We start from the raw sequence: 12,445 nt of genomic DNA, 5'->3' as shown, positions 1-12,445 counted from the left end.
TTTTTGTTTGCGTTGGAGACAACTAACTATTTCAGCTATTACTACTAGTACTATCATACTTCTACAGGCGAGTACAGTGACAAGAAGATGCGAGGCCATTGTAGTTGCCCTCACGAGCGACAATTTGTCGGGGCCAGTTCGGCATGTAGCCTCTTCTTTTTCTTCCACGGTCCACAAAACACCTGAAACCCTAAACGTGCTCGCAGCGAAAACGATCGACACCTTCCGAAACGAATCACAAGTTTCGAGAGGAGCCGATCGTTCCGCTGATACGATCGAGCAGGTGCGCAACGTTTCGAAACCCTAATTCGCGCGCGTTCGCGACCGCGTCCGCGAAAAGCTATACAAGCAAGAAGAATCGAGTATGAAGCATCAATTCGAACGTCATGCCTCGTTCGATTTAGCTTCGAGACAAAACTTGGAGCTCTTCCAGTGACTGACTACCGCGCGAATCGCTACTTAGAATAAACAGTCATACCAAGAATGTAAGCTACCTACCTACCTAGCCCTATATTTAAGAAATGGCAAAAGACACAAGCTCTCCAACACTCTCACGCGGTCACTGTACTCGTCTAAATTATCTACGAAAGAAGTAGAATAAGAAAAAAGACAGTTGTTTATTCACTTACTACTTGCTGGGAGTATGAGAAGCTGCGTTAGAGTCCTGAAATCAAAAAATAAAACATAAACATATTAAAATCGATTCGTACAATTTTATTGGCACATAAAAACATTTTAATGTAAATGCTACTTAAATGATTTTCGAAATAGAAAGTGTAGGATGTACAATTTTTCATTAGTACTTTGAAAGCAAATGTTCTATAATAGAAATTAATTGTAAAAATGTGTTGGCACTCACATTCTCTCCCCCTTGAAGACAACACGGAACATTGCTCTCAATGTCAGTATCGATGTCGTCTTTGGTCGTCAAGGTAGGCAGCATTAGGCAGCATTAGGCAGCATTAGGCAGCATTAGGCAACTGGTTCAAAACATTTTATACCCTTAGGGTACTCTAACAGAAAGAATAAATCCATTTAATCTCAATAGGAATGAAATAATTAAAGTTGAATATTTATTAATTGTACTTACGTTCACGTCCTCTCCTACTTGAAGAAAGCACCGAGTAGCATCGAGTAGCATCTATGTATATGTATGGATTCTTTTCCTTCGGAATCTGTCACAGAAACAACAAATTCATTCATTTCAGTCGATCAACAGTCAGAAACTAATAAGAATGAATAATAAATAAATAATTCAAGCTGAACATCAAATCAAAATTAATTTTACCGGAAATTAAATAAAATCGATATCTATCGCACGACACGAATTCAAATACAAGCACAATTCAGTTGATCATCGCGACACAAGAGTAAATGCGAATTAATAGAAAATTAATCATTCAAATTGATTATTTATTAATTTTTCATTAATGATATATGTATAAAGATGTTCAATAACATAGTATAATTTGAAATATAGTTTGTACTCTCACGCTCGCGTACTCTCCTGCTTCAACAAAGTACGCCATGAAGTTCTTACGCTTTCGATTATCGAAAGCAACGTGAAGTATCGATCTGGGCAATGAATATGGTCCTTCGATCGATGGATTTCTTTCCCGCGGAATCTGTAACAGAAAGAGCAAATTCATTAATTACAATTGACAAACAGTCAGAAACTAAATCAGAAATAATAACAAATAGACAATTCAATTTGAATAGAAAGTCATAACGGAAATTAAACTAACTCGATCTCTGACTTGAAATTTCGTGGCCCTCTATGGAGGAACGCTCAAATTAAAGTGTCGAATTAAACTATCGGTAACGTAGAGTGCACTTTTACGTCATCGTCGAACCGATTGAAACCACAGACTCTGGCAGTTTTTAATAGTATCTTGCCGGTTCCAAATAACGAGTACATACCAGAGATATCCTCTCTGTGAGTGAGTACTTACTTACATCTACAACGACTTTCTATGTTACTATTTTAAAAAATGTGTGTACACCCACCCAATTATATCCTTCAATTACGATTATAAGAAAAACGTTCCAAGTATAATTTCAATAGTTCTATAACGGGAACATCGTCGAACCTTTTTTCGATCATATGTTACAAAAAAGAAAATATTTTTCAGTAGAATGTAGAATTATAATATTCGATACGAGCTTGACATTCAAATTCTTTCAGAGTTGGGCATCTGCCATCAAGTCGAAATTGAACAGCTTCACTGTTAACATGCATCCACAATGACGATGCAGATGCCTTAGCGGTGCAGTTTGTCCCTAATAAGCTTCGGGTACACATATCTACGCTCGTGTCGAGAGGAATATTGTTTATGAGTGTCATGTGTTAATGTAATTCGCTGCAGAATACATTTTGAAAACTGTGAATATATATGGATAATCAGCAAAACAATACACTCGTCTATAATATAACACTTTTCAATGTTTAGTGAGAATGCTTCAGAAATATTGGCACCGATATTCATACTCCATGTCTGCAGCCTAATGAAAATACTGTAAGACGACGTTTAAATTGTTCAGTTTATTTTTCTATCAATAACACATTCTTTCTTATACTTTGAAATTTACGTATCTCAAAATTATAGTTGAGGTATCAAGTCCATTTCATAAAATTTCATTCCACCAACGGGTGCATGATACACATATACTTCATCAATTCGAAAATTATTTAATAAAATATTAATAATCTGTGTTTATGTTACTATGAACATTATAATTTGTATCATAGATCATTGTAACAGTATCTAAATTTATAATGATTAGATATATACTGTAGTCCCAACAATACGATTTTAATTGTGTTCTTCGTCAGTAGCATTAACAAACGTGAAATTTTAACTGTTTCTTATTTTATCGTTAGAATCCATTATGGAATGCTTCATGAAATTAACATAAAAATGAATGTAGAATTCTTCTTATTAAAGATTTCTAGTGATACAGATCTGAAACTGCTTTTAGTTAGTTTGTGCTGACTTAAACTATGTATAACATTAGATTAAAACTTGAACGGAAGTATTTCGTAGCTCGGCCAATGTCGCGTGTTTGTTTCCAACATATTTTTAGACTGCTCCCTCGGGGAGCATCCCGTGGCCGTCAGACAATCTGTTAGACTTAGACAATGATGACGCTTCGCGCACGTGTCATTAACAGCAGAGTAGGCGCGACGATTGCAGACACATGCAGTGATATGCATTTATTTCGTTATAAGCTTGTTCAAAGCTGCAAAAAGATCTGACAAATTGACTAGATTTGAGAAATTTGTTACAACATCTATATAATTTTGGAAACTTAAAAATTCTACATACAGGGTGTGCCAGATAAAATGTTACAAGCTGTTTTCTCAGAATCTAATGAAGATATCGAATTCATTTGTTTTAATTAAATGGTTAAGGAGGGCTGATATTTTAGTATGTATTATATTAAATTTTTTTGGGGAAATTTTTCACGGGAGAAAGGGGGCCCACAACATTTTTTACATGGAAAATATTATTGATTTTCGTGTTATTGCGATACCCCTCTCATTAAACCCAATAGCATTTACTTGAACGTTTTTTTTATTGCGCATAGTTACAGAGTTATAGTGAACAATTTATTGTGAATTGAAACTTTGAAGGAACGGAAGAAAACGAAAAATATCATATTATAACATACATTTTATTAAATGCGTTCAAAATTATGTAATTGTACTTCTAAGCACTTTGTAAGTCATATTTCTTCGTCCTCGCATTATCAAGTATACATAGCAATTTCAATTGTTCGCTATAACTCTGTAACTATGCGCAATACAAAAAAAAACACAATTTTGTATCACAATGACAAAAAATCAATAAGACTTTCCATTTTTAAAAATTTGGGGCCCTCCTTTCTCCCCCAAAAAAATTTAATACATACTAAAATATTAACCCTCGTCCTTAACCATTTAATTAAAAAGAAATTAATTCGATATCTTCATTAGATTCCGAGAAGACAGCTTGTAACATTTTATCTGGTACACCCTGTATAATTCGAAATTTTGTAGAAATAGAGTACCTCTGTAACATTCGCGCCAACGTTCAGTATTAGCGCAGCATACACGCTTGCTGCAGTTCGCGTTTGCAGACGTATTCGTAGCTATTTATAGTTACAATTACTTGTATTAATTAAGCATTTATAAACTGAATAAGCACTTCTGCAAACAGACTAATATTTCTACTTGTTGCTGCGAGAACATTATCAGTGTTTTCCTTTTAATTATTACGAGACTGAGGAATTTTATGCAATTTGCAATTTTTCGAGACGATTTTTAAGAAGGTCGAACCAAATAAAATATTATATTCAGTGGTAGTAGTCTTTGCCTGAAATATATCAAAATGTGACGAAATGTTTTTTAAAATTTTCAGGAACCATATAATTGCATAAAGATCCACAGTCTATATATAGTCATTAGAAAAATATGAAATCTTCTAAACACATATTTTTTAATAATTTTTACAAAAATATTGAGTATAGGTTCGATTTTTCGTCGATCCCTCAAAGATCGAGTACGAACGAAATACAGTTGCAGCAACTGCGCATAATTTGAGAGATATTTTGCATGAATAAGTATTCACTTGTTGAGGATTTTTGTACTCCGCAAATACGAATAATTCTAGAATAAATAACTTTTGTTTGAAATAATCGTGAACATGCAGTAAAGTACGCTTAAAAAATACACAAATTACGATAATTGGTCTGTATCGTAAATTCTGTACAAAGATATACATAATGTTTAAATGTAAATTTACGTAATCGATATTAACGTTTAATTATGATAATTAACAACTATACAGCTCGACACTTCGGTCGAGTGTTAGAAACCTCCAATAAATTGTATGTTTACTCAGACGGCAGTTATTTCAATGTCTAAAGTTATATTTAACAGCGATGCATTTTGGCGTAAGTCCCAAGACTAGTCGACATTATTTATGGTGCATAGTCTGAAAACTATGAAGCCGACACTTCCCAACGACAACCATCGTCGTAACAATGTAGAAATCGTTTTATTTTTCTAGTTTTGACTCAAGTAGATGTGTATATCAATTTTTATTTAACCCTTTGCACTCCTTCGTCGACTCGACTCCGAGTGTGACTCGACATCAGAGAAGGAAAAATGTATAAATGTATTTGGTTCTTCCTTTATTTATTTAATTTCTTATATTTTTGTTAAAAACAAATATAAGTTAATATAATTAGTAAGCAAAATTGTTGAAAATAAGTATAGCAGTCAAGGAACTGACCTTGGAAGTAAATCTCAAATAAAACATTTAAAATATGTATGATAGTATAGTGAGTTGTTGGCATCAAAATTGGAAAATTATTCGGAGTGCAAAGGGTTAATATACGAAAACCCAATATTTCTTAGAACTTTCGAAACTTCTAACAAAATGTTTACATATTTTAAAGAAATTAAATTTAACTGTATTTATTTACAGAGGCATACAATGGATTTTAAACTAGTGTGCTCTTTCCTGGCCAACACAGTCTGGGCGAACTGTTTAAATCGTTGGTATTAATTTAATATGATAGAATATTTTATTGCATTGCATTGCATTTTGGCTTCACTGTGTTTGAGGTATTATCGTATTATTTAATGGTACATATCTGCATGTATTAATATGTACGTTCGTCATGTATATATATAATTATAGCACTGTTTTACCAAAATTGTTCAACTGTATATTATTAGGGTACCAAGAGAAACTTTACATCAACAATGAAAAGAAGGAAATTGTTATTCTTACGACAAAGTTATTTTGTTTTGGATTAAACATTCATTGAAAAAATGTATAAGAACTAAATCAAGAAAGGATGACAGTGACGTATCAAAATCAAGTTGCCAATTCCACGAGTGGCGGATTCACCAGGCTCCTTTTCATGTGGAGAGGTTCCCTTTATAAACTGATCTACAGGGAACTTCTATTGTTTCTACTAAGTTTTGCTACACTTTCTGCCATTTATCGACATCTGCTTACTGCCTCGCAAAAGAAGTTTGTATTTGAACAATTGAATTGGGGTCTGGAGCAATGTTCGATGCGAGGTTTCCTTTAGATCTATTAGTTTTTATTGTTCTCCCATCGAATCTTGTTCTCCAGTTCTCTTGTTCTGCAAATTGTAAAATTTGCATAAATTTCATGAAGATATAAATTGTTAGCTGGAACGTAGTTGGATGATGCAAATTTTACGGGAGATGAAAGCTGATAGATCTTAAAGAAATCTCACGTCCAACATTGCCCCAGCCACCAATTCAATTGTAATCTTCTTGCTAGACTGGACAAATCAAGAGACAAAACAGTTGACCGATCAAATTTTCTTTCAGAGACTTTGAGCAAATCGTTATTTATTGTGACAAATTTATTAATTTAATTCCATTAAGTTTTGTTCTTGGGTTCTATGTTTCTTATGTTGCACAGAGGTGGTGGCAACAGTACCAGGCTATACCTTGGCCAGATAAGTGAGTTGCAATGATAAATAGACAGCGGATCTTTATACATTTATCCAGTGAGCCTGCCTCGAGCAGAAATCGAGCCCAGCCTGGCGAGCAGGCAACGGGCATTATACTGGCCGAACGTCGCGCGTCGCTCGAAGCATAGGATGCTCGATTTTGGACGGGTATCTACGCGCGCATATGCCGGGCAGGAAGAGCGGGCATCTGCCCACTGCCCGGCCCGGTCAGCGATGCCAGATGAGGGGTCACGGTGAGATGACGTAGATCTAGACCAATCTACAGCACGGGCACCGTGGTCTACAGTCTTATTGTTACATAGTGGGGGACGTTGCAGAGGGGAAGAGAGTACATACATGATATCTGTTTTGGTGCCAATCTGGCGACAGACGCCCGGCTCCGGCAGAAGCTGCTCTGGCCTAATCACCTAATGCTGGCCGCTCGGTTCTGGATTTTGCTCGGCCCGGTCCCGGCAGAAGCTGCTCGGGCACAATGCTGGCCGCTCGGTCCTGGATTCTGCCCGGTAGAAGCTGCGGTCTTTCTGCCAGCAGAATGCGCTACTTATGCATGCTTGGTTAGATACCCGTCCAAAATCGAGCACGTTTGCTTACTGGGTATGAGAAAAATGAATAAGTGCAATTAAAAACAGTAAAAACATTAGAATAATTTAAACATATAAATTTTTTGATTTCGAAAATATAATTTTCTATTTCACTCCAGTTTGTTGAAATTCAGGTAGACAATTTTTATTTTGCATACAGATCCGCTGTTTAATGGTGAATATAAATGTCCAATGAATTACTAACACTATTTCATACTAATTATAATTAATGTGTTCTTTCAGGGTGATGCATTCAATTGCATTATATGTTACGGGAAGCGATGAGTATGCTCGTATGCTTCGAAGAGCACTAATGCGATATTTAAATCTTTCCTTAATACTCGTTTTAAGATCAATCAGTTCTGCAGTGAAAAAGCGATTTCCAACGCTTGAACACGTTGTCGATTCCGGTAAAATATTGAAATTAACGAAGTAAAAACTGACATATATTATAAAACAGGTTTTTTTTCTAACATGAGCGTACTAATTTTTTAACCCATAGCACGTATATTGAAGCAACAGTGCATTTATACAATATTTGTTTTGAATTGAAGAAAGTTAGAGCGATGCGACAAAAACCTATGATAGATTGATGGAATCCATGATAAGAAATCTCAACAATAAAGATGATCATTGTCATCGAGTCCCAATAAAAAGTTCATTTTAATCAAGATGCACGCACTCTTCTGGTTAATTACATCTTTAAAAACTCTGCGTATTGGGTATACTTCACAATCTTTTTTTAGCATTTTTTTATGAATTCTATATATTGCTTTGAGAAATACATAAAAAAAAATATATATATATATATATATATGTTGCAAAATTTACACAAAATACAATGCTCTATAAATTATCGAACGTTAATAAAATAATCAGACTTCAAGTTTTTCGATAGAAATAACTTAATTAACAGATGAAATAGTTGATTAATAATTTTCTAATACTATTGAATTAACAACTACATAGTTAGAAAATACAAACGGTATGAAATTTATCCTCGACACATAAAGTTCAAAATCAATAATGTAATCGCTAATATTAGTTTGTACATTGCAGGATTTATGACATCGTTAGAATTGGAATTGTTTCTTGCAGTACCAAGTCTGGAGTTCAATACTTATTGGATTCCTTGCACATGGTTCATTAATCTTTTAAAAGAGGCACGTGTAAATCGAAGAATTCCCGACGCTCAAGGATTAAAATTAATTATGGAGGTACCGTACGGTATACGGTATTACTATTACTTAGTAATACTATAAATAATACTAATGCTAATACATATTGTACTATTATTTAGAAACACATGAAAACAGCAATATTTAATGCTGTATGATGAAAAATTAAAATTATTAAATTAACATTGAATGATTATAGGAATTTAATGAATTTCGTACGAAATGTGGACTTCTATGGAGTTACGATTGGATATCTATTCCATTAGTTTATACGCAAGTAGTGACATTGGCAACGTATAGTTTCTTTGGTGTTGCATTGATAGGTCGGCAATACATCGAAGGTAACGACAAACAATTTCAACTAGAAATCGACATTTACGTACCAGTTTTCACGATTCTACAATTCTTCTTCTTCATGGGATTATTAAAGGTATCTCTTTGTCCAGCGAAATGCACAGAACAAACAAATTAAATTGTATACATGGATACTAGATATTAGAAGATTGAATTGCTTTCAGGTAGCTGAACAATTAATTAATCCATTTGGAGATGATGACGAAGACTTTGAGTTGAATTGGATTATCGATCGTCATACAAAAGTAATAATACATTTTTCTTCACTTTTTATAAATCATTCTAAAACTATTGGAATTTTCTAATATTCGCATCTGTTATAGGTGTCGTATCTTGGAGTAGATACTCTCATGAATCGATGTCCACCATTAGTCAAAGATATTTACTTCGATGCTGAAAATCTAACACTACCATATACTGAAGCAGCGGCCGCTTACAAAAAGAAAACATACCGTGGCAGTGTTGCGAACATGACGTTAGTACTTCTAATCATTTTTATAAGGAACATTTTTAGTAGAGTGTAGAACTCGTAAAAATATTTCTCACGTATTCTTTTATATTGGCCATTTTCAACGTTGAAGAATTAAAAACAGCACTCAAATTTTTCATTGAAAAATCTGTTAGAACCTATTCGAAATATAGCGATGTTTCACATTAAATGTGACAGATATGCTGTTAATTTATGTTTTACAAATGCTACAGAGTTCCAGAAGAAAAACAAACAATGTTTTTACCAGATGTTCTAGAAGAAGATGAAGAAGAAACGAGATCATTAAAACAATCATTGTACACGTCAAATATGAGTCTAGCTACTCATAATAATGATAGTCCAGTGTGCCAAAGACGGTAAACTTAAATAAAATAACTTTCGAATATTGTAGAAGTAAACTCCGCAACGAAGCCTCACTAAGTTAGACTCGTTTGCTTCAGCCAGATCAGCTTGGACCCTAACACACCTACGAGGACTGATCAAAGTTGTCCTGAAACAGTTTTACAATTCGATCTTCAGGAACCGTTGTCACAGATCGACCAAACAGAGGATCGATCAAAAATTGTAACAGAAGCTGTGACAAAATTCTCGAAATTGCCGAAACATTCATCATTGCGAGTCGATCCGAATCGAAAACCATTTTTTTCAGCAATGAGAAGTCCGAAAATCGTTCTACAGTCTTCACCAAGTGTGTCCAACTTATCACAGCCTACAAAACAAATCATAGATACACCTGCAGTATACACCGGTGACCCTAATCCATGGGGAGAATACGGTCCAAAGGTCTTTAATTTTCCTATGTCCGAAGCATCAACTCTGGATCAATCTCCAGAAGTGGAGACACAACGTGACGACCCTGCAACATTTTTTGACAATTTTGTAGTCGGTACAGAAGATAGTCCCCACCCGGTTACAAGTCAAAGTCGATGTCATTCTGTACACCATTTACAACTTCCAGAAGCAGACTTATCTACATTGAAGACTAAAAGTCCGAGACATATCGTGAGAAGACATAGATCTATGGAAGCCCCCACAAGGCAAGGTATTCAATGGAAACGAATGTTGAGAATGCAACGAAAAGGAACAGCTGATGATATACCACCTATCGAAGCGATAATGCTTGAAACAAAAAGTTCTCCGAATTTAAAACATTTAGATGATAATAAACGAGAGTGAGTCTAACAATTTGAAATACATAAATGTGATACTATTTTCGAAGTCGTATTCATGTACCGAAAAAGAAAATGTATACTACTTTTTGTTATCTAGTAAAGATGTACATTGTACATTCACGAATGCTGTCAACATTGATTAAGTTACACATTCTCATATTACTAAAAGTAAATAATTGTGCGATTAGAAAACTAGATTATATATGTACAGACAAATTTAAAAAACCATATTATATTCACAATGAGCGATTCATTTGTTTACTTACCTATTTCAATAGTTACCTTAAGTTATTCGATTTTAGTTTGCATTATTCGTTTTATCACTCCTTAAAGTTAAGGTATAAAACAGACAAATATCTCTAAAAAAAGACATTCTTTAATCAATTTTCCGCACACGTTATTATCTTACATATTTGGGTAGATTGTGTAGTAGGGATTCTTAAATTGTTTTGAATTAATTGCATAAACATTTGGATCGTCCATTGCAAACGGTTGAATAATATTTGCTCCCAAATTTTTCTGATTGTGCACATTTGCGATCATATACTGTGGAGTAGGAGTAACTTGTCCAACAGTAGCGTCTTCCATCAGCTTTCTCTGCGAATAGATCAAAACTTGCGACACATTTACATCCTGTTGAGGCACAGAATTTTCCACAGAAACCGCAAATCCGGTATTAGTCAGCTGCTGCGCCTTACACTTTTTTCTATGCGCGTATAGCGATCCAGCATTGTTATATCTCTTTGTACAAATTTTGCACGCGTAAGGTCTTTGACCAGTGTGCGTATATGTGTGTTCGTTCAACGAGGTCAGTCTTCTAAATGATTTTGTACAAATTTGACAATGATATTTTGCTTCTCCCGTGTGCACTGTTATGTGTCGTGCCAACGTGTTGGCACGTGCGAAAGCTCTACTACAATACTGACAAATGTAAGGTTTCTCCCCGCTGTGCGTTCGCAGATGTAATTGTAAGTAAGTGCTTTTTGTAAAAGCCCTACTGCATACATTACAAACGTATGGTTTGACCCCGGTATGCGTACGCATATGCGCGACAAGCGAACCACTTTGTGCGAAACACTTACTGCAAACCTCGCAGAGGAACCTTTTTTGAGTTTCTTTAACACGCGTATGACGTTCCATATGATTTGTTAGAGATTGAGCCTGTGCAAAGGATTTAGGGCACATTGCACATTTATGCGGTCGATTGTGACGATCCTAAAATATTTTTATTCTTTAGAGAGTAGTTATTTTTACATAAAGCACGAGAACTCTCTATTTTAAACTTTATATATTATAAAAATTGTATACCTTAAAAAAAGAAGTCACTTACTTTTTTTCTACCTTCTAAATAACTTCCCTTATTTATACTGTCTGAATCATCTTTATCATCTAAGTCGGAACTATCAAATATTTCAGCCTTATGTTTCGATTGTTCATGATCTTTTAATTTGTCCACCCTTGAAAATCCTTTACCACAAGTTCCACAAGTGTACTTTAATCCGCTATGCGTAGAAAGGTGCCTCTTCAGATTCCTCTTTGTTGCAAATAACTTTCCACACTGAGTACACTGTAGACTTTCAGCAGGAATGTTTTCATCCTCCTCGTCTTCTTCATCTTCTTCCTCTTCATTGTCTTCTTCTTCCTTAACGTTATCTACCGATTTTTCCTTTTCTGAACACTGGTCGGTCTCATCTACTTCTTCCGATTTATATTCTGGGTGATTTTTAACATGAGTTATAAAAGACTTTTGATAAGTAAATTGTTTTGAACACACGTTACAAGTAAATTTTAAGTTCTTTCGTTGTTCTTTTAAGGAATCATCATTCTTTTGCACTCTTATTCTCTTATCCTAAAATATAAGAAATTAGTACTGCTAAGTTAGTATTAAAACAAGTGTAAATAGTCAAGACAACACAGAATATTAAAATACAGTACTCTCGCCCAATAGTACGTCTCCCGTTTCATCGCGTTCGAACGGTTCCCACACCACTGAGCAAGCATGTTCGCGTTCGTATTTCAAAAGCAACTTTCCTATAGCTTGTTCAATACATACCAAAAATGATACACATCTTTTATTATGGTGTATACGTATTTTATTCAAATTATCAAGTAATTACATATTTAAAATACGGTAAGATGTTGATTTAAAATTGATGTCGTAATTTTCTG

At 34.6% G+C, this 12,445-nt stretch overlaps 3 protein-coding genes and 1 long non-coding RNA gene across 6 annotated transcripts in view; 1 reads left to right on the top strand and 3 right to left on the bottom strand.

Annotated features, from left to right (window-relative positions):
* The window catches only part of Grh (grainy head), a 250,160-nt gene extending 249,224 nt beyond the window's left edge, over nt 1-936 (bottom strand). Inside the window, exons 1-2 of the mRNA XM_076428395.1 lie at nt 860-936; nt 630-664 (exon numbers count right to left, since the gene is read on the bottom strand). The gene's annotated coding sequence lies outside the window, so the exon portion shown is untranslated. The remainder of the gene's footprint in view (nt 1-629; nt 665-859) is intronic.
* Nucleotides 937-955: 19 nt separating this feature from the next.
* LOC143211036 (uncharacterized) lies at nt 956-6,979 on the bottom strand. 2 transcript variants are annotated; one of them, XR_013009366.1, is made up of 4 exons: nt 6,838-6,979; nt 1,488-1,625; nt 1,091-1,175; nt 956-1,013 (listed from the first exon to the last, which is right to left on the bottom strand). It is a non-coding gene; the product is annotated as an uncharacterized LOC143211036 (long non-coding RNA). The 2 variants fall into 2 exon arrangements; XR_013009365.1 differs by lacking the exon at nt 6,838-6,979 and having other exon boundaries at nt 1,488-5,777.
* On the top strand, nt 5,848-10,280 carry LOC143211013 (bestrophin-4). Of its 2 annotated transcripts, XM_076428404.1 has the most exons (9): nt 5,848-6,026; nt 6,356-6,490; nt 7,326-7,492; nt 8,142-8,299; nt 8,460-8,690; nt 8,779-8,859; nt 8,938-9,089; nt 9,317-9,460; nt 9,545-10,280. In XM_076428404.1, the coding sequence occupies exons 1-9, from the start codon at nt 5,848-5,850 to the stop codon at nt 10,278-10,280; spliced, it is 1,983 nt and encodes a 660-aa protein (XP_076284519.1). The 2 variants fall into 2 exon arrangements, with proteins under 2 accessions (XP_076284519.1, XP_076284520.1); XM_076428405.1 differs by lacking the exons at nt 5,848-6,026; nt 6,356-6,490 and adding an exon at nt 6,723-7,095.
* A 247-nt stretch (nt 10,281-10,527) lies between these two features.
* LOC143211040 (uncharacterized) overlaps nt 10,528-12,445 on the bottom strand; it is a 30,563-nt gene continuing 28,645 nt past the window's right edge. Inside the window, exons 10-11 of the mRNA XM_076428446.1 lie at nt 11,607-12,125; nt 10,528-11,491 (exon numbers count right to left, since the gene is read on the bottom strand). Of these exons, the coding sequence (XP_076284561.1) occupies nt 10,682-11,491; nt 11,607-12,125 (1,329 nt within the window). The 3' untranslated portion in view covers nt 10,528-10,681. The remainder of the gene's footprint in view (nt 11,492-11,606; nt 12,126-12,445) is intronic.

This window comes from Lasioglossum baleicum, chromosome 7 (genome assembly GCF_051020765.1).
Source record: "Lasioglossum baleicum chromosome 7, iyLasBale1, whole genome shotgun sequence".
NCBI classification, from domain to species: Eukaryota; Metazoa; Arthropoda; class Insecta; order Hymenoptera; family Halictidae; genus Lasioglossum; species Lasioglossum baleicum.
The sequence above is the reverse complement of the archived record's forward strand: the minus strand, read 5'-3'. Positions and strand labels throughout refer to the sequence as shown.

Coding starts and splice junctions, on each gene's coding strand:
- LOC143211013 (XM_076428404.1), top strand. CDS start 5,848: ATGACAGTGACGTATCAAAATCAAGTTGCCAATTCCACGAGTGGCGGA. Junction 8,691..8,778: donor TCTTCATGGGATTATTAAAG/GTATCTCTTTGT, acceptor AATTGCTTTCAG/GTAGCTGAACAATTAATTAA. Junction 9,461..9,544: donor AGTCCAGTGTGCCAAAGACG/GTAAACTTAAAT, acceptor CGTTTGCTTCAG/CCAGATCAGCTTGGACCCTA.